The 20,062-nt window shown below is 37.9% G+C and overlaps 4 protein-coding genes across 11 annotated transcripts; 3 read left to right on the forward strand and 1 right to left on the reverse strand.

Annotated features, from left to right (window-relative positions):
* Positions 1-724: 724 nt before the first annotated feature.
* On the reverse strand, positions 725-7,482 carry desi1b (desumoylating isopeptidase 1b). Of its 2 annotated transcripts, none has more exons than XM_079476367.1 (7): positions 6,740-7,482; positions 6,574-6,595; positions 6,419-6,488; positions 6,134-6,240; positions 5,783-5,905; positions 5,611-5,697; positions 725-2,328 (listed from the first exon to the last, which is right to left on the reverse strand). In XM_079476367.1, exons 1-7 carry the CDS (start codon positions 6,825-6,827, stop codon positions 2,175-2,177), a joined length of 651 nt encoding a protein of 216 aa, XP_079332493.1. In that variant the 5' UTR covers positions 6,828-7,482; the 3' UTR covers positions 725-2,174. The 2 variants fall into 2 exon arrangements, with proteins under 2 accessions (XP_079332493.1, XP_079332494.1); XM_079476368.1 differs by lacking the exon at positions 725-2,328 and having other exon boundaries at positions 4,598-5,697; positions 6,740-6,915; positions 7,330-7,400.
* Positions 7,447-11,504, forward strand: xrcc6 (X-ray repair complementing defective repair in Chinese hamster cells 6). Of its 2 annotated transcripts, none has more exons than XM_079476365.1 (12): positions 7,447-7,676; positions 7,807-7,919; positions 8,017-8,158; positions 8,566-8,817; positions 8,911-9,097; positions 9,224-9,410; positions 9,498-9,666; positions 9,796-9,957; positions 10,085-10,214; positions 10,326-10,426; positions 10,510-10,626; positions 10,796-11,504. In XM_079476365.1, exons 1-12 carry the CDS (start codon positions 7,607-7,609, stop codon positions 10,990-10,992), a joined length of 1,827 nt encoding a protein of 608 aa, XP_079332491.1. In that variant the 5' UTR covers positions 7,447-7,606; the 3' UTR covers positions 10,993-11,504. The 2 variants fall into 2 exon arrangements, with proteins under 2 accessions (XP_079332491.1, XP_079332492.1); XM_079476366.1 differs by having other exon boundaries at positions 7,463-7,676; positions 9,498-9,670; positions 9,800-9,957.
* Positions 11,505-12,166: 662 nt separating this feature from the next.
* josd1 (Josephin domain containing 1) lies at positions 12,167-15,736 on the forward strand. 6 transcript variants are annotated; one of them, XM_079476374.1, is made up of 7 exons: positions 12,261-12,376; positions 12,602-12,679; positions 12,836-13,062; positions 13,117-13,519; positions 13,602-13,730; positions 13,812-14,006; positions 14,079-15,554. In XM_079476374.1, exons 4-7 carry the CDS (start codon positions 13,239-13,241, stop codon positions 14,176-14,178), a joined length of 705 nt encoding a protein of 234 aa, XP_079332500.1. In that variant the 5' UTR covers positions 12,261-12,376; positions 12,602-12,679; positions 12,836-13,062; positions 13,117-13,238; the 3' UTR covers positions 14,179-15,554. The 6 variants fall into 6 exon arrangements, with proteins under 6 accessions (XP_079332499.1, XP_079332496.1, XP_079332498.1 ...); XM_079476375.1 differs by having other exon boundaries at positions 12,836-12,983; XM_079476373.1 differs by lacking the exon at positions 12,602-12,679 and having other exon boundaries at positions 12,167-12,376; positions 12,836-12,983.
* Positions 15,737-15,822: 86 nt separating this feature from the next.
* Positions 15,823-19,372, forward strand: cbx7b (chromobox homolog 7b). The gene is made up of 6 exons (XM_079476379.1): positions 15,823-16,123; positions 16,645-16,688; positions 16,862-16,927; positions 17,017-17,083; positions 17,170-17,461; positions 17,646-19,372. The coding sequence occupies exons 1-6, from the start codon at positions 16,055-16,057 to the stop codon at positions 17,843-17,845; spliced, it is 738 nt and encodes a 245-aa protein (XP_079332505.1). The 5' UTR covers positions 15,823-16,054; the 3' UTR covers positions 17,846-19,372.
* Positions 19,373-20,062: the final 690 nt, after the last annotated feature.

Raw genomic sequence — 20,062 nt, forward strand, 5'->3', positions numbered from 1 at the left:
CACTACCATAGTAGGAAAACTTATTGTATCTTTTGTTCGGTTGAACACATAATGAGATGTTTTGAAGAATTTAGGGAAACAAAGAGTTCTCGGGTACCTTTTAGTTCTTCCTACGGATGTCACGGATCTGAAAATTGGTAACAATCTTTCTTTGTGTTATTCGGAAAAAATATATCTGTACAGATATGAAATTACAGTGTGAGTAAATCATGACAGAATTTAAATTTTTGGACGAAAAATCCCTAAATGTTATGTATACAGTTTGATTGATACTTGGAATGCACAACAAAAAACAGATTTCCTCCCTGTTAATAAAATATAGCAAAACTGCACTGCAGTATTTAATATTTGTATTAACAGGGAGGAAATCAGTTTTTTGTTGTGCATTCCAAGTGCATTTATGCTGTTACATGCAAGATCCTGGATGCATAAAACTGAGGCATGAAATTTGGCCTTAATAGTCCAGATTTGGATAAATATGCAGTGTTTATTTCTGAAAAAAAGGATATAAAAAGGAATCTAAAAAGATTTAAAGGAATAGTTCTCCTTCAAAATGACAATTCATTTATTCCCCCTGGTCTAAACATAATGACAGAATTGTAATTTGAAGGTGAGCTATCTATCCCTTTAACACAATAGGAAGGTAAGTGAAGGGAGGAATGGATGTCTGTGTTGCTAGGAAGAGCAATGATGGTGTAACTCATAACAAATGCAGAAAATCATTCAAAGTGAACAGAAATTGCTTTTATTGTTGTACAATTAATGCCCAAGGCCAAAAGTAATGTAGCTGCTATGAAATTAATATTGTTATATTCAGGTGTTAATTCATTTGGCTACATATGAATCCCAAAGGGCATACAACATTTATGAAGGAAATGTTTTGCTAAATCCCTGTGCAACAAAACTGCTATGCAATAAAGACTAGTAGTAAGATTCATTTATGTAGCATCTTTCCTCTCTAAGTTGCTCTACAAAATAAATATGTGAAATGTTTTAAATAGAGCATAAAAAGACAGTGGGCACTGGTCACTTTGTTAAATAAAAGGCAAAAAAAGGGCATTGAGGTAATCCATAAAGCATGCAGCAGCAGGAGCAAGCAGTTGTAAAACAATGTTTATCCGTTGATGAGTTAATGCATTTTTTAATGTCTCTAAACCACTTTCACAATAAATTTCCTCTGTAGAACCATTTCCACATTCAATTCAAAATACTCAGCCTATAAATTCTTGTTGAAGCTACTATAGATTTATTCTGCTAATGACGCATCTTCCTATTTTCACAACATTCCCAAAAGTGCTATTTTACAGTATTGTTTTACAGATCCAAATACAAATTCTGATATCCAAAACAGTGCAACCTGCTGCATATAAAATTAAAGATGGCAATCGCCCACAGTGCTGAGAACAGAGTAATGCTGTTACATTAGATGTGTTGTAAATATTTTTGTGCTAAAGTTAAATGGGGCAAAGTGTGGAAGAAAAACTGAAGGACAAATGGAAGGAGGAAAAATGTTACTAAAGAGTATGCCCTTCGATGACCATAAATTCTCTGGAGAGTCGTGTGTATTTTAATGTCTCACAAACAGTCAGGTCTATCTGAGGTCTCAGTAGGCTCTCTGTCAAACTTGACCTTTACCAAGTGAAAAGAGATGCAAATAGCCAGTCATTCCAATGTGATGCGTTCTTTATAATTGTAAATTGCTTTGGAAGCACCTGGATCCATTGAGAAAACCTGTCAGTCATTTCAGTTATTAATAACATGATTTACTCACTCTCATGTTTCAGCCGTAAAGTAAAAGCTAGCTACAGTAAGGTGTACAATTATAGAAAATTAAATAAAGAGCAAATGGAAACCTGTGCTTGAGTCTCCTTTGTCTCAGATATTTCTTCTGAGAAAAAAATCTCATGAAGTCTCCATTAGAGCTTCAGCAGAGATCTCAACAATATCACAAACTGAGCTCATATTTGCCAAGCCTGCGATTTCAATATGAACATTTCTCATCAATTACAAATGATTTACTTAATCCAAATGCAAATGATTCACATTACTTTAAATTAAGTTTTTAAAAAATCCAAGAGTGAAAAACAGTATGTACGTCAGTTTGCAAGTTCAGTCTGTGGCATTTTATTTATTTGACTAACCCATCTACATTAGAAGCTTTTAACTAGTTATCTTTATTTATATACCACAGGTACACTGTAAATGTGTTCACAGGAAACATGAGAGGATGATGCATCCAATAACCACAAAATCCACTTGTGCCTCTTGTGTCTGTGAACAAGCAAAGTATTTACTCTCTCTTCATCACCACGACGCTTGTTGCAGGATCTGCAGGGGAAAAAGTGAGGTGGAATTTAGATCAGAACTCTCTCAGGAATACAGTACATTAGTAAGGATAAAGCCTTGAAAAATGTTTTCACACTGAGATGAACTCTGGATTATTATGCAAATAAGCTCTAGATGCAGAACAATGTACCCACAGATAAATTAGAAAAGGAGAGGAGGACATTGTATTTTAGAAAGGTGGGAAAGAATCTCACAGGGCCAGGAGCAGTGCCATAGAAAATCTTGCAATAAATACCGTAAAAGTCAAATTGTAACCTATAGAGTCACCATAAACAGGATAATTTCTATTCTGTAATATTATTTACTCTATTATGTTGCTCTTGTCTTAAACAGTTTATTTTGGTTCATGGGCACTTCTGCACATCCCGCATAGTCGAGTTTTTGCACACAGCTTTGCTATGTTGTTCGACCTGCTTCCGTCACTAAACCACCACTAAGCATTACGGACGAGTATAGAAATTCATTCTGGACAAAACTGGCGTTTCAGCTTCCCACTGTTGCTAAACATTTCATCCATATTCAGACGTCGTACTCGAATTAACTTTGTAGTTATCACCTTTGAAAATGCTTAAATAGCTTGACAGATCTTTTAGCGTGTTCATGCTAGATGTATTACTTCATGTCCAGTTTAATGACATTCTTACACTATTTTAAAGAATTTGTTGAGATTTGTCATTATGTCTTTTTAAGTATCATCATGTCTTTACAACATTTGGCTACATACATTTTTGCGTCCCCATATGCAATGCACCGTATCACACATTTCCAATATAAATTTTGCCCTGACAATGTAATTGCAAACCAAGCAAATTAAGGGGCGGTTATCCGGACAAGGCTAAAGACTAGTCCTAGACTAAAATAAATCTTATAGCTGTTTAAGCTGAAAGCAGTTAGCAGTGACATATCTTAAAATATATCAGTGGCATAAAGCCTAGTCCTGGTTTCAACTAATTCTTGTCCGGTAAACCGCCCCATAGTGTGTGAACTTTTTTGTTTTAATTCATATTGAGCGGCCATTTATCTTCTCTGCCCTATTTCACATAACAAACACGAAACGTTCACAGCAAAGACTTTCTTGCGCAAAAGCTAAAAATTTAAATTATCCACAGATTAACATATCAACACGGATTATGTTTAATGCCTTGTATTTAGCTTGAGCACTGTTGTGATTCATATAGCTTTATATAATATGTACGTACATGCTATAGAAACATGCAATTTGTTCTACAAACGTTTTGGTAAAGTATAGCCATGAATCACTCATTCTCTTCTTCGGCCTTTCACCTTTTAATCTGAATGGATTTGAGCATTATACTGGTATATTCTCCATATGATTGAATGTAATAATTTTGTATCTGCTCATGACAGTAACAGTAAAACGCTGGGAAGCTGTGCTGGTTAGTTAATTAATGCCATGGCATGGCATGGCCCATGAAATCATTTCAATTTCATGCATTTCGTAAACAGACAACTATTTAAAGAACTATCATGTGAATGTCTGCATAAAGTTATACACAAACTATAGTCTGTCTCTGATGACCGAAATTCGAAATGAAATATCTGTAAAGATAACTGTAGGAAAGAAAATCATTTTGTAATTTATAAGTAGGTATAAAGATTAGAAGCACAATATAAAGTTATTTTGCTTATCTTCAAAGAAACTCAATTAACCTGTCATTAGCACATTTTCATCAGAATATAAAGAACGGCTAAGATGATAATTACAGGATGGGAATAAGATGATGCAAATGAAATGCAACTTTAAGGTACAAATGCTTGAAATTATAAAATGGCTCATAAATAGTTCATTCATCTTAGACAAATGTGAAATAACTTTAGAGCTCAATAAAGAGATGTATAATTTACAGTCTACATTTATATTAATAGTATAGGCCTAAATACAACTTTCTAAATAACTTATAATGATAGTTCACCCAGAATTGAAAATTCGGTCCTCTTTGCACACCCTCTAGTTAAAGATGTACTTTCTTTCTTCTGCAGAACACAAAAGATATTTAGATGTTTAAAGAATATTGGTAATCGAACAATAACGGTGTCCATTCTATTGTATGGACACAAAACCAATGCAAGTGAATGGGAACCGCCGTTGTTCAGTTACCAACATTCTTCAAAATATCTTCTTTGTGTTCTGCAAAAGAAAGAAAGTCAGAGGGCCTCTTTGGGTGAACTATCACATTAACTCATGCAACCTGACAAGCAAGAATAAATACGTCTTTAAAACATCACAAATACCTTTTCTGTCAAAATATCTTTATTTTTAAACAGGGTACGCATTTATACATGCGGAAAGAAAAGTGTACAGATTAGAGGTACATAATTCTAAATTATATTTATATTTACACATATTATTTATACTAACAGTGTCTTATAAAACCTAGCCATGTGAGAAATACAACAGCTGTCCCACTGGGTGGTCCTTACATATTTTATAAAACATTCAATCGCTTTATCTCCATGACACTGTTCTGGATTGTTAAAGAACTGTAATGTTAGAGACCATCTTAAAACCTCTTTTTTTTGGCAATCTAGGATAAATAGCTCTGACTGAGGTTAAGATCTGTATAACAACAGAGAAAATGTCAATAACCAGCAATAAACAAACTACAAATCAAGAAATGGATGGATAATTTAAGTAAAGACTAAAGAACATTGAATGATCTATTGTTAGGAAAGTATTAATGTCAGTATTAATCAACATATTTAATGTCTAAACTACCATTTCAATTTGTTTTTAAAATGTTTAACAAATTCACCAGTCATTCATGATTCAAATGTGAATATATTTGAGGTAGGATGGAGACATCTGCAGTCTAATAAGGGGATTGGGCTAAAATCCATAAGTGGGTTATATTTGCATAGCAAAAAAACGGCAAAAAAGCAATTCATTCGTTTTTCTGATACTTATATTAAAATGGTATACACTTATGTTTGGTTTACAATCCACATGGGATATTGCTGCTAATGTTTAGATGTTTATCAGTGATTTAGTCTAGAGTGGCGTTAACATTGTGACAGTAACATGACTCACTGTGTCTGGTCCACACCACATTTCACGGAAAAGAACATTCAATTTAAATTGAGAAACTCCTTAAAAACAGGCACTGAGCACAAAATCTGAAAGACTGACACTTAAAACTGTACTTTTTAAATACACTGCTCTCAAGCAGTAAGTAAATTAGCCTGAAAGGCAGATACACATTATACATATTTTAATAATTCACTCTTAGATGTCGACAGATCTACCTCTGGCCAAATCCATTCAAGTTGTTGCTTCCAGGTGGGGTGATGGTGATGGAGTCTAGAAAAGGACGGAGTGCTTGGCCAAAAGGTCTACGGAGAATAATGTTTAATGCAGTTTTTAATAACAATGACATTTCTGAATGCGTTGGGTAAACAGTTATAAGGTGAAACTTACGTGGAGAGCACCTCAGATGGAAGATCAGTTATGTATGAGGGAATCTTGGCTCCAGTTAAAAACTGTGCTACCTCACTACTGAAGTTGTTACAGTTGTGTTCGAAAAGATGATATTTTTCAGGACTGTAAAACAGAAAGATGAAGAATGGGAAGTTTGGTATCAGTGTATTTTGCAGATGTGAAATATGTCATTGCTTTGCCACTAGCGGTACCAAATGAAATTACACAAATGGTGATGCTAAACCAAAATTGAAGAAATCACATTTTTGATGAACGTAAATTAACCTGTGGTTCCCTCCTGGAATAAGGAAACTTCTATTTCCTGTTACATCCAAATAAAGATATGCTCACCTATAGGAATCGCTGAGGGAAGAGAGATAATCCAGAAAAAGGTCTCGAGGAACTTCTGTGTTTCCAAGATCCACAATGGAGTCAGGCATACCCAGAAGTGTACCACCCTGAAACATGACGATAACATCATGCTACTCTTAATGCTGTATTACAATCGTAAGTCCCTATTACTTATGTAGTATCTCAAACATATCTGACATTGCGATATAAATATATTTTGAGTATTCTCCTTTGAGAAAAACATTGTAGCTAGTAGCTACTACTGTCTCTAGTTCAGTCTCTTACCGGAGGGCAACTTGAAATGCCCACTCCCCCAAAGAAAAACTCTTCCCCATAAGCCACTATAGAGGTGTGCCTTCAAGAAAAGACATAATCAAATGCATGCATTTTTAAAGATATATCTCCATAATATTTACAAGAATCAAGGTTAAAATACTCACCATATTCCCTCGAGCTGCTTTCCTGTGTATTTGGAAGGATTTGTTATAAATATTTATTTTAAATATGACATTAAATAAAGAAACATTTCTCGTGAATCTGTAACATGGTCTCCATTACATTAGGAACAAAAAGCTCTATATGTATATCAAACTTTGGAAAGCTCACCTAGCATCATAAAACTCAGCTGACGGGCCATTCCTCTTGACAGGTCGTATATGTACAACTTCGCGTTATAAGAGCAGTCACCGGCCATCGTTACAGCTTTAGACAGACGCGTGTTTACAGACGAAACAACGTTATGGCGAACAAAAGTGAAGCTTAGCTTGAGTTTCTCCGCTTAACTGAAACAAATAAACGTCACAGTTCCGCACTCTCACATTCTCAGCGCTACACGACACAATAATTTCGAATCGCGTTAGTTGTGCTTTTAAATGATTTGAGGAATACGATGAATATATTGATGAAACACGATTTTTGACATGTAGCTGCGCCACAGTGACTCGAGATATTCGTGAAACCGGTTGTGACAAATGTGCTTATTCATTGACTGACCAATGGCAGCACATGCAGATGCGTAACATCTGTAGGAACATCTTAAACACTAGATGGCGCAAATCAAATGAATTATGTTTAGCGTTCACCACAGAAGAAAACATGACCCATTCAGTCCCTCCCCAATCTAAAATGTAAATCTAAAAACTACCTTCATTTCACGACAAGAATGTGTGGCAAATTGATGGCAAATATTCACTTACGGCGCCATAGTCTCTCTCATATACATTTGTTTACTTCCTTGTTCATACGTATGCGTGTACCATCACTACGCTCCGGTTTCGCCATTGGATTATGCTTTTCAATACTCGTTTCTGATTGGCTTGTAAAGCTGTCATTCAAATTATGGCGCTTGTCAATGCGCGGGCGGTCGTATAGGAATACGACATTTTTGTTTTGTGGCGAACCTTTTGTTTATAAAAAGTTTGTGTTTCCTACCCGCGTTAACCTTGATACGATTCTTAAAGAAATCGGAAAGCAATGGCGGACTGGAAAGAGTACTATCAAAACGAAGACGATGAGGCAGAGCAAGACGAAGAAGAATCTGGAGGTTAGCAGCTAACTGCATTTAGTGTTCTTCTCTCTATAGAATGAGTTACACTTTAAATTAATTTAAACTGACCTGGATCAGAACACGTGTCACTAAACTTAAATGTTTTTCTTTACTTCAAACATTATAGGCGATTACAAAGTCAGTGGTCGTGACAGTCTCGTGTTTTTGGTGGATGCATCCAAAGAGATGTTCATCAAGGGAGAGAATGGGGAGGCAACAAATTTTGACATGACCATGCAGGTGTGTATAGTAAATTAAATTGGAACGGCCCCCATTCATTCATTTTTTACTGTGCTTTCTGAGTATACGTTATAAAAGTTGTCGATCTTGTGTTTAGTGTGTGCGAAGTGTGTATACCAGTAAGATCATAAGCAGTGACAAAGATCTGGTGGCTTTAGTATTTTACGGGACTAAGGAAAGCAAGAACCCCAAAAACTCCTTCAAGCATGTCTACGTCTACCATGACTTGGATTCACCTGGTGGGTAACTGGTGTATGTGAAATTGTCTTACAGTATTTTATATAGAATGCATTAACAAAATCTCAAGGACTTTAAGCTTGTGCATCTTCTCTCTGAAGTTTTGTTTTATGGCTTCCTGTTAAACTTTGAGATGGTGTGAAAATGCATTACTTACTAAGAAGTCTTGCATTTGAAATAAGATAAAAACGCTCCTCATTGTTGTTCCTCATATTCTCATTTTGTTTCTGATGTCAAAGTGAGGTTTCTCAATTATCTTTTTCTTCCTTAACATTGATAATGTTTTCATGACATTTTTAAGTTGTAAACATTTTCAGACCTTCCTTACTTGCCTCCGTGCATCAAAGGTATTTTCAGATCATACATTTTATTGAGGTTGATTCAGCTCACCCAATGTTTGTCTTCTCAGGAGCTCAGCGTGTTCAGGATATCGATAAGCTGCGGGGTGAAAAAGGAGCTCAGTTGGCTGCAGAGATCATGGGCAGCGGGGAAACTTCCCTTGGAGAGGCTTTGTGGTGCTGCTCCAACCTATACAGTGACATCAAGCTACGACTGTCCCACAAGCGCCTCATGATCTTCACTTGCAGGGACGATCCTAACGGAGGAGACAGTGCGAAAGACAGACAGGCTCGTACTAAGGCTGCTGACCTTAAAGAGACAGGTATGGCCATTTGAGGAGTGACTAGGTATGGTGGATGAGGAACATTGTGTAACATATGTTTTGAAAGTGATTGAATCCCTATTTGCTCCTCAGGTGTGGTCATAGACCTGATGCATCTTACGAAACCTGATGGATTTGATGTTTCCTTGTTCTTCTGTGATATCGTAAGTGCTCCTGAAGATGAGAGTGAACTCGGCCTTCAGCATGAGCCCAGCGGGAAACTTGAGGACTTGCAGAAGAGAGTCAGAGCTAAAGAGTTAAAGAAAAGAGCTCAAAGCAGGTAAACACACATGCATGTCCAGTGAAAAAACAAATTTGTCTTCTTTACTTGACCATTATGAATTGTAATAGTTTTTATAATATTAGTAAAAATGAAATGTAATCATTTGTCTTGTATCTCCCCAAGGTTAAAATTTTCTCTTGGAGGTGGTGTTGATCTGGCAGTTGGCGTATATGTGTTGGCCAGGACTGCTACAAAACCTTCTGCCGTCAGGCTTTTCAGAGAAAGTAATGAGCCTGTCCGCACTAAAACCCGTCTCTTCCACACCCACAATGGCAGCTTACTTTTACCAAGCGAAACAAAAAGAGCACAGGTACAGTATAACATCGCATTTTTACTTGTGATAACTTTTGTTTGAGAGAAACAAATGTTATATTTATTTTTGTACATCCTCATTGAGGTTTATGGCAAGAAACAGATTGTAATGGAGAAAAATGAGGTGGATGAGATTAAAAAGTTTGATGATGCTGGTTTGGTGCTGATGGGGTTTAAACCCATGGACCGCCTCAAACTGCACCATCACATACGACCTGCACTCTTCATATATCCAGAGGAGGAGCAGATATCAGGCAGGTCTTCATTTGTATTCATTGAATATTAAAACATTGTAAGGTCTCTCAATCAAAACCATATTTTCACGGTTTGATCTTGGACACATTGGAAAGCTGTTTCTTATTTTTCTGTTTGGTTTACAATAGGAAGCTCCTGCCTGTTTACAGCTCTGCTTTTGAAGTGCAGCAAAAAAAACGTGTTTGCATTGTGCAGATACATCCCTCGTCGTAACACTCCACCTCGGTTTGTGGCGCTGGTTCCACAGAGAGAAGAACTGGATCAGAGTCAAAGGCAGGCAACACCTCCGGGTAAACCATGTTATATTGTTAAATGATAAATTTGCTTAAATTGTTTTATAATCTACGTACAACATCCTATTCATAAAATTATGGTATTTGAATTATTGACATTCATATAAAAGTGTCTTTCTTTAAGGCTTCCATGCGATTTTCCTGCCCTTTGCTGATGACATACGCACTTTAGATGTCCACGAGTGTCCCACAGCGTCTGAGGAGCAGGTGAACAAGATGACAGAGATTGTGCACAAGCTCCGCTTCAAGTACAGGTGAGTGGCCTTTCATAGCCATAATATGCACAGTTACTGCAGAGCATACAGTATCTTTCTTAGAATCCCCAGTCATTGAGTTTTAATTGAATTTATCTGATTTATTTACAGGAGTGATGCATTTGAAAACCCAGTGCTGCAACAGCACTACAGGAATCTAGAAGCTTTGGCTCTGGACATGCTTGCACCCGAGACTATTGAGGATTTAACAAGTATTTGTTGTTCTAAATTGTTTTCATAATTATTTTTCTTCGGTTTTTTTGTACCATCTTACCCTGTTTGTACTTCCCTTCAGTGCCAAAGGTAGAAATGATAGATGGCCGTCTTGGCTCGCTGGCTCACGAGTTTAAAGATTTGGTCTATCCTTCTAACTATAACCCAGAGGGTAAGCCTGCAGCCAAGCGCAAACCTGGTGAGATCTTGTATTAATATAAAGCATGTGTTGTAAATACAAAGCGTGTGTTGTAAATGCAAAGATGCACAAATCTATATACTAACATGCTCAGGTTGTGGCTTCTAAAGTGAAGAATCACAATTTAAATTGCTGTCTCTCCTTTAATACTATACATCTTTTTGCACAGCGGATTCTTGTGGTGGAGCTGAAAAGAAGCCAAAAGTTGAGATATCTGAGCAAGAGCTCAGAGACCATGTGGCAAAAGCCACACTGGGCAAACTGACCGTGCCTGTTCTAAAAGACGCCTGCAAGCAGTTTGGAGTACGAACGACAGGAACCAAGAAACAGGAGCTCATAGATGCTCTGACCATACAGCTTTCTTAATGAGCCAAAGTTCTTAAGGTGATAGTTCACCCAAAAAGGAAAATTCTGTCATCATTTACTCAACCTCAAGTCATTTCAAACCTATATTACTTTCTTTCTTCTGCAGAGCACAAGAGAAGATATTTAGAAAAATGTTGTTGACCGAACAGCAGCCATTCACTTGGTTTTGTGTTCATACAATAGAAGTCAATTGGTGCCACCGCTGTTCGGTTATCAACATTCTTCAAAATATCTTCATTTGTGTTCTGTGGAAGAAATACAATCATACAGCTTCGAAAGGAAATGAGTAAATGATGACAAAATTGTTGAGTGAACTATCCCTTTAAGGCATTGACTCCATATATGAGGCACTTTCATATGTCATGATGACTTACATGCCTAGTTCAGTAAATAAATCCAAAAAGTTTTGTATGTATGAGTCAGTCTTGCCTTTTCAGGGCATGTCAGACATGATTTGGTTCATCATTGTGACCGTTTTCATAATGCGTGCAATAAATGCATTTGTTTTCCAATTTTGACTGTAGCCTTGTTTCACATCCTTCTTCTAACATGTTCTATTTACCTGTCTAGGTAAGCGTCAGACAGTATTAAATAGCATGAACTGATGCTTAAAAAATGACATTATTAAACACTGGCAAATATTTAATCTTGAATTAGGATAGAAACATTTCTGCATGGCCAATGTTGCAGAAAAGACTTGTGTAGCCTGAGAACACATGCAATAGATATTACACAAAACTGGCTGGAAGAGTTTGGGAGGTATGAATCCACTCTTGCACCATCTGCACCTGCAGATTTGGCCCATTTGTCCAGTGGAGCATAGTGCTTGCAACACCCAGGTCATGGGTTTGATTTACAGGGAATGCATGAGCTGTGTTTGAACAATGGGTACTTTCTGATAACACCTTGAATGTAGCAATCAGGGCTCGACATATTTATCATCAAAGTTACTTTTTAAACATGAAATGGTGTCTGCCTAAATGCCACACGTGTTTGACATTACAATGGTAGATATAAATAATATAAATGTATATGCCTACGTCAGAATCAGGCGTAGAACTGGAGGGCTGTCAACCACAAACACACCACAGACACCCTTACCAAAAGAATAAAATAAAAATGAATATATCCACAAAATAACCTTTTTAATTTCACTATGTGGGACGACGTGTTTTGACAGCCCGAAGGGACGCAACCTGCTCGTGACGCAAGCCAGCGGAAAGCCAGTGACGTTCTGCGCATGCTCACGACGAGCCAGAGAGCTGCAAGGAAAAAGTACAAGAGACAAAGGAATAAACAAGTCAAGGAGTGGAGGTGAAAACATCAATTTAGAGAAACTTAGAGGAAAGCTGCCCTTACTCTAATATATCGCATGAAGACAGAGGTATGTACCGTGAAAGAATACACGGAGATTTGATAATAACCCGTTTTAACCGTTGCTATCAAACGAGTAGCACATAGCCAGAGTGTCAAATTGGTGTGAACGCAGTAGCTGAGATGAAATAACAGCACCCGGAGAGAAATACTGACTAACGGCATACAGAAACTCAGCTTGATATACGATCTTCTGTTAAACTTGTGTGGTAAGAAGTGTTAAATGTCGTTTCAGTCTATGATCGAGAGTTATACACCCAAACAGTCAGCTGGCAGGAAGTTTTACACAGCCATTCCTAAAGCACTGATTCATGTTAGTAGTTACTCACCAATGAGGTTTTGTTTTCTTATTCGTTCACGTTGTGTTAGAATCACAAGGACAACGTTAGTGAAATGACATTCATTCATGTTTCTGTTTCTTTCTCACTCATTTGACAAGCATTTCTTTGCATGGCATTAATTTTCACAGGGTTATCATTATTGTGGCAGTTTCCCACCCTGCCAGGATTCTGCAGCGCTGACCCATTTACTCCCAGTCAGCTGTGCACGTTATACATCTTTTCCTTCCTGATGTCAGCCAAAATGGAAAGAACTGCTCTGTCCTAGTGGTTACTAAGGTGCTCGGCAAGTCTTCATGAAATAACGGCAATAACATGAAACCAGAACCTGAATGCAACCGAATCTGCTTTTAAAAAGGTATAACGGATTCACTGAACACTAGTAGTTTTATTGTCACTAATCCACCTTTAGGACCCTAAAGGTGTCCCGACTCACCTCGTCCATCAGTAGCTACCTCCCCTCCCCTTGCCACTCATCCCAAGCATCTGAGAGGTTGCTGCGGAGATGATAGTGGCGACATAGCAGGAGCAGGAATGGGGAGCACTCCATGTTCCGGTAAGGGGAGGGGGGTAGGAGGGTTTCAGGAGCTTGGCTGTATGCCATGGAAGGTCAGCAAGCAAAAAGAAGACGTCGTTGGACGTAGGTCCGAGTTGGAAGTCCGGCAGAATGCTGGGACACCTCCCACCTCCTTGCAAACGCCTGTCATCTATCACGAAAAGCAACATAAAGAGCTGTGCGCTCTGCACGCCCTAAACAATGTCTTCCAGGACGGGACAGCTTTTAGCAGGGATGCACTTCAGGATATTTACCAGAGGTCAGTGCAAACAAACTAAAATAATTGTAACTAAAATAAGCTGCTTTTGGAATTTTCTAATTCCAGTTTTATTCCCAAACAGGCTCTCCCCTAGCACGTTGGTTACGCCCCACAAGAAAAACATGCTGGGTAATGGCAACTATGATGTGAATGTGATCATGGCTGCACTGCAGACTCGTGGATTTGAGGCTGTTTGGTGGGACAAGAGAAGGTACGTTTTCCTCTCGGTGGAATTATTCTGTTGTAAATTTACACCAGCTGTCTGTTGTCAAATTGTTGTTGCCCCCCACAGGGACGTCGGCAGCATTGCATTGCTGAATGTCACCGGTTTCATTTTAAATGTGCCGTCTAATCTACGTTGGGGTCCTTTGCGGCTCCCACTCAAGAGGCAGCACTGGATAGGCGTTAGAGAAGTAGGAGGAGTCTACTACAACCTGGACTCAAAACTACGCAGTCCTGATGTCATCGGAACAGATGATGAACTTCGGTAAGTGTGAAAGGCTGACGAAAAGTTTTCGAGTGTGGAGGTTTGTTTTATTTTCAACTTAAATTTTTACAGGAAGTTCTTGCGTCACCAGCTTCGTGGGAAGAACTGTGAACTCCTATTGGTTGTGTCGGAGGAGGTGGAGGTTCACCAGACGTGGAGGTCTGATAACTGAACATTTCCGAGCACTTTTTTATGGGGCGGTTTCTCCACTTCATGCGCAGAAAGGATACAATCAGGCGGCCGTTTAAAAAGTAAATGGAGTTGCACTCAGACAGTCATGAAAGCACACTGGTCAGACGTTGTTTACACACACGTACAGCTGGACTCTTGCCATGGAGACTAAAGCAGCAAAGGACACACACAGGGATATCACAAGACTCGACACTACACTGATTTATGAGATTTTTGTTCGGTTTTTGGGCAACTCTGATGCATTTTTTATACGTTGATTATTTCTTTTATTTTGTACTGTTTCTGACTTGAAAGTGAGAGGTCATTGAAATATTAGTGATGTGTTCTCCCTGTGCATCACCTTCCTTCTCTCTTTCCATGTGTTTTCCTAGGCCTTCGTGTGATTGTTTGACCATCTGTCACACATATTAGCCACCTCTCTCACATTACACCTCATAGTAAAAGGTATTCGCTTGACCAACTGGACCTTTAACACAAGGGTGCATATGTACTTAAGTATATGTTCTTGATATAGAGAAGGCATACAGTAACCCCTGCCGGATCATGTAATGCTGACAGATGAGATGTTCCCTGTGTATTATTACAGTATAGCATGGCACCACAGTAATTCGATTTTTGCTAATTCTTTATAACCAAAGTGGTAACTTGTTAACTTCTTAAACAGTTACTCTCAACACTCTGATCTAACTGTCATGTTAAGTGTTGCTGAATCGTAGATTATATGTAAGAATACTGTAAGAACAGATAAGCATTGGTGGTAAATGGGATGTTTAACTGCCAAAAGCTCTGTACTGTAAAAATGTAAGTGTTGTAAAACTGAAAACACATTTCGCATAGAAAATGCTGATGTGAGAGAGGAAAAGTGAAACGGCAAAGGTTACTGAAAGTTTACCGGTAGAGCAAGGACTCTTTAATCTGGAAAAAAGCTTTTTCGTCTTTGATTGAGATGGATCGATGGATTCACATGGCCTTAAAATGTTTACAGAGGGAAGCAGATCACATGTTCAAAGGGAAGTCTAATAACGCATCTCAGGTTATCTTCAGATCCAACTTGATTCAATCTTCAAACACGTTTCAATGGTAATATCGACATAAATGTTCAAAGCGCAGTTGCTAGAATTTAAGAGTTACATTCCACTATCCATACACAGGGTGCTTTGTAAAACTGTAACTGTAGAGATGACTAGATTCCTTTGCCATGACAATCTAAACCCCCATGTCCATTTTTGCAGGGGGGTGTGGACAACATGTGCTCATGCCATTTTCCCCATCGTTCAAATGAAATGCTTATGCTGGCACTTTATGTATGATGTAAAATGTGCTGTGACATCATTAAAATTGTCTTTATATGTACGCAATGCTGAGCCGTTATGTCTTTCTCGTTCACACTGTATACGAAGTGAAATTTGCATGCTGACGTCAGTTGGTTTTATATATTCGTATCGGAACGCTGGTAACACAAAACTGATTTTATAATAATTGTTGTGTTGTTAATATGTTTCACACAAGCCTAATTTGAAGTAAAGGTCGTGTTATTCATCTGTAGAGTGCAATTTTATGTTTGATAACCCGACCAACAGCGACACTGTAAACCCTTTGTGTGGCGCACGGGGGCGCGCTCCCCGCTGCAGATGTGTCGCAGATTTAAAAAGTCACTGTACTCATGTGGTACAAGGAAATGGAGCGGTGCAAAGCATATAATATAGAATTGTAAACAAGTCAGCGGAAGAAAAATAAGGTGCGTCGGAGGAGGCTACAGCCATTCTAACCGCTCGTTGGATTTATTTCATACTTGCTGTAACGGAAGGCGTAAATATATTTCAACACTTCATTGTCAGAGACGAACAACTTAATCGATGGAACTGTCAGCAATCGGCGAGCAAGTATTTGCTGTGGAGTCCATCACAAAAAGAAGAGTTAGAAAGGTAATTGATGTGCGCGCGTTTGTTGACAGTTCAATCTGCGCATGCTGCACATAAACAACACACGTGAGGTGTGGTGACACACACACATACGCAACTGAACCCTAGTAACTTTGATGGGAACGCATGGCGCACGGTACGCTAATAGTGCTGGTATCCTTAAAGTGACGCAGCTATCATTTCCATTGGGTTACCACAAGCACTAACGTTACGGTAAAGTTAATTTAGGTACAGTGCTTAGTGAATGACAGCTATAATGTTGTTAGTACAAAACACGTACCTCCTTATTACTGCGCAACAGTGTTATAAACGTACGTTTAGCTGAAAATAACGTGCCACGCGTTCTCTCATCCTCTCCAGTTAGGGAAGAGATAACCGTTATGAACGTATTAAAATAAATAGGAGGGGCTAACAGATCAGCGTCGTCACTTCTTAATTCTAAATGATGTCAGCGTCATTACGTCAGTTTACATAATAAAGTAAACTACGCAATCGAAAGCTGTTTATCTTTTTTTATGCTTTAGGGACATGTCGAGTATTTATTGAAGTGGAAGGACTGGCCTCCAAAGTAAGTGTTTTTATTTAAATTATTTTTTCAAATATTCTTCAAAACAAGATTTGATGAAAAATCATTAGTGTAAACTGAGTAACATAATTCCTAATATTCCTAATATAAGAAAAGTACGTATTTTCCCTATTTTTTCTTCGTTATAATGCATTTGCTTTTTTGTATTACTACAGGTACAGCACATGGGAGCCAGAGGAGCACATTCTAGACCCTCGACTAGTCGTAGCATATGAGGAAAAGTGAGCAATTACATTAAAATCATTTATATCCACTATTGTCTGAACTCATCCAAATGTTTTCTCTTATTTTGATTTATAATTCCAAACAGGGAACAAAGGGACAGATCAGTGGGTTGGCGGAAAAGAGGTCCAAAGGCTAAAGAACTGCTTGTGCAGGTAAACATTTAAACATTTAATTTCTTTATTTTTGTGATGGTTTCCCTCCTTTAACGTCCTATCTATACGCATATGCTGTCTCCAAGAGGAACATCTACACAATGGATCTACGCAGCGCACACAAAGATACAGAGAATTCTTCAGAGCATCTGTCACTCTCATTGACACGGCCGCAGTGTGGTGATAAGAGGTTCCGGTCTGCCAGGGCGTGTATGTATCATAATTTTTCCCAGCAGAAGAGAAAGAAGAAAGCATCCAGAGACACGTCGGAGGAGGAATGGGATAGAAGGGAGGACGATGATGATGAGGGTGTTATGGAGGAGGAGGAAGAGGATACAAGACAGGATGAAATGATAACTGGCAGCAGCACTTTAAACGGTAAGTTGGTCAGAAACCAAAACAGCAGGAATTGCTCTTGTTTAACAAATCACTGTTTTAGTGTGCACAAGTTTTATGCAGCTTTTTTGTGATCTAACAGGGTACTAGTAGCAGTCTGTACTCAAGAGTAGTTTGTGGTATAAAAAAAGAACTTAAAATATGTACAAAATTTACTCTGTCACAGAGGATGTCAGGACAGGAGGCTGGATTCCAACTGCGGAATCCGAAGTCGTATCCATGTCTCCTTTGACTGAACACTGGAGTCCGATTATGGGCCCAGAGGAGGTAACTGTGACAGACGTCACCATCAATTCACTAACAGTGACTTTTAGAGAGGCTTTAGTAGCAAGGGGTTTCTTCAGGAACTGGGAGCTGGAGATCTGATATTACAAGGAGAACGTTGATGAGGAGAATGAGAGTCGGTACTTACATTTTATGAATTGTTTACTATGCCGTTGCATGACTTTCAGTGTTTCAGACAAAGCTCATCTGCGCAGCAAATATGAAATAATGGAAAAGGATTTTAATGTCATAATGTGTTACATTTATTTGTACCTTCAAAAATCTGCTTTTAGTGTTGTTATCAGATCACAGTAAGAATACAATTTCATGTTTTAATGACAGTTATGAAATGAGTCTACGGATGAGTTTAGGGATAGTTGTATTGACCACGAAACAGTACCAGTTCTCTGATGCTGCTCTGTGAGATGGTTTTCATTGCAGTAAAGAGTTAAGATTCAATGAAACGATAAACTTCAGTATAAAACATCAATATATACATGTACCTACACAGATTATTGTAATCGTACCTACAATTTCAAATCCACAAGTATTGATGACTTTAATGGCACCCTGAACTTATTTCACATTCAGCATTTTAGCACATATTGTTACAGTGATCATCTTTAAAATTGCTTGAACAAAAGAAATGGTGTGGGGAAAAATGTTACCCTTGTTTTATTTATCACTGCACAATCATTTTCTTCTGTTACAATGTGTGTGTGTAACCGTACTTTTTTTCCAACACTATAACCTTTTATAAATGTTACAGGGTCTGTGCAAATATTTCTCACACCCGATTTAAGGTCTTTGCACATACAGTCCAACATTTTCGTATGCGTTTTTACGTATTTTGTACTGTGTCTCTGAATTGTCAAAACGCCTCTCAAAATCCTCGCTGCGGATGCGAAAAAACGCAGAAAACTGCACCCAGTCCAAAAGTTTTTATGATGGACGAAAGTCTTGGAGCCAGAGTATAAATGTGTTTGACACAACCCAAGATCGTAATTATTTTTTAACCTGCGCAAATTTCGGACTCAATGTGCAATGGCCTTTAGTCTCATTGTGCACTGTCACCAAGTATGACTGCACTGTATCGGGAGTAGTCTGCAATGTTAGATTTGACTTGATTGCTGTTTATTGGTGTTATTTTAGACTAGGAGAACTGAAGACAACTTTATTATATTTTTCTATTTTGACATGAATGTATACTTAGTCTTTAGAAATATCAATCTCTGGAGGCTTAACTATTTTTTATGCCACAAGTAGTAGCTAACTTTGTGATCGATATAAATTGTACTTTGTATGCCAAATGTCTGTGGTTGCATTCACTTTTCAGAATATTTGCACTTTAAATTGAAGTCCTGGTCTTATGTTGCCATCAATAAAACTTTGGTGTAATTGTATCATCATTCTCCATTGGAAATTCTTTTTATTTCTGATCAAATGCATGGCTGTGGAAATCATCTCAGTGAATCATAATGATGCCACACCTAGATCACGAGAACTAAAATCACACTGGAAGCAAATTATTTTTGAACGGTACAAACATATTTTAATGTACAATTAAATAATTGGCAAAAACCTGACCACAATAACTTAAAACAAAAAACAACCAGCCAACCAAACAGTAAAAATAAAGAAATCATAGCAAGAGTTTTGCTTCTCTTAGCAAGCACCATAGAGTTAGCAAGTGAAAAGTGGTTCAAACTAAAATTGTATCGTTGGCTTTCCAGTCTGAAACAAAAAGTACAGATCAAAGCAAATGTTTTAGTTGCCATGTTTTATACAGTGAATCATTATGTATATGCACGCATAAGACATGTCTTCAAAATGCCATGATATTTCTTAGCATTTCCAAAGTGGGATGTACATGGTTAAGACAGCAGTGTCATTTTGCATCAATACATGTCTGAAAAGTGTAATTTAATATCATCTCTTATAGCTTCAAGTTTTTTTAATTCTCAAAAAATAAAATTAAATATATCTGTATATAAAAAAAATATTGTTGTCCTTTTTATAAAATAACCAGTGTCATGTGGTTATCTAGCACCCCCTTAACATTCTATAGAACAATTATTTAATGGGTAAAGACTGTCCAGTTTGCACATTCACAACTTGTTTCTGTCATGCTTGACTTTTGTACAGGATTGAAACAATGACAGCCAATCTCAGTATACACAAAGGCGCACTGGTGCTTTTGGGCATGGACTGTTTATTTACCAAACTGCCCACATTTCTTCCGAAGGAAACATCTGTCCATTTACATACATTTTTACAAAAACAATTTCTTTTCAGTTCAGATGCCGTCCATACAATATT

The sequence above is a fragment of the Barbatula barbatula genome (assembly GCF_947034865.1).
Source record: "Barbatula barbatula genome assembly, chromosome: 16".
Taxonomy (NCBI): Eukaryota; Metazoa; Chordata; class Actinopteri; order Cypriniformes; family Nemacheilidae; genus Barbatula; species Barbatula barbatula.

What these genes read in the sequence shown, in the direction of transcription:
- desi1b (XM_079476367.1), bottom strand. Translation starts at nt 6,827, where the DNA reads ATGGCCGGTGACTGCTCTTATAACGCGAAGTTGTACATATACGACCTG. An exon ending in GCATTTCAAGTTGCCCTCCG is followed by an intron (nt 6,241 to 6,418) that starts GTAAGAGACTGA and finishes GTCATGTTTCAG; the next exon opens with GGTGGTACACTTCTGGGTAT. An exon ending in TTGAATGGATTTGGCCAGAG is followed by an intron (nt 2,329 to 5,610) that starts GTAGATCTGTCG and finishes TTTCCCCTGCAG; the next exon opens with ATCCTGCAACAAGCGTCGTG.
- xrcc6 (XM_079476365.1), top strand. Translation starts at nt 7,607, where the DNA reads ATGGCGGACTGGAAAGAGTACTATCAAAACGAAGACGATGAGGCAGAG. An exon ending in AGAGGAGGAGCAGATATCAG is followed by an intron (nt 9,667 to 9,795) that starts GCAGGTCTTCAT and finishes GGTTTACAATAG; the next exon opens with GAAGCTCCTGCCTGTTTACA. An exon ending in TGCAGCCAAGCGCAAACCTG is followed by an intron (nt 10,627 to 10,795) that starts GTGAGATCTTGT and finishes CTTTTTGCACAG; the next exon opens with CGGATTCTTGTGGTGGAGCT.
- josd1 (XM_079476373.1), top strand. Translation starts at nt 13,239, where the DNA reads ATGGGGAGCACTCCATGTTCCGGTAAGGGGAGGGGGGTAGGAGGGTTT. An exon ending in CTTCAGGATATTTACCAGAG is followed by an intron (nt 13,520 to 13,601) that starts GTCAGTGCAAAC and finishes ATTCCCAAACAG; the next exon opens with GCTCTCCCCTAGCACGTTGG. An exon ending in GTTTGGTGGGACAAGAGAAG is followed by an intron (nt 13,731 to 13,811) that starts GTACGTTTTCCT and finishes TGCCCCCCACAG; the next exon opens with GGACGTCGGCAGCATTGCAT.
- cbx7b (XM_079476379.1), top strand. Translation starts at nt 16,055, where the DNA reads ATGGAACTGTCAGCAATCGGCGAGCAAGTATTTGCTGTGGAGTCCATC. An exon ending in TGGAAGGACTGGCCTCCAAA is followed by an intron (nt 16,689 to 16,861) that starts GTAAGTGTTTTT and finishes GTATTACTACAG; the next exon opens with GTACAGCACATGGGAGCCAG. An exon ending in TGGCAGCAGCACTTTAAACG is followed by an intron (nt 17,462 to 17,645) that starts GTAAGTTGGTCA and finishes ACTCTGTCACAG; the next exon opens with AGGATGTCAGGACAGGAGGC.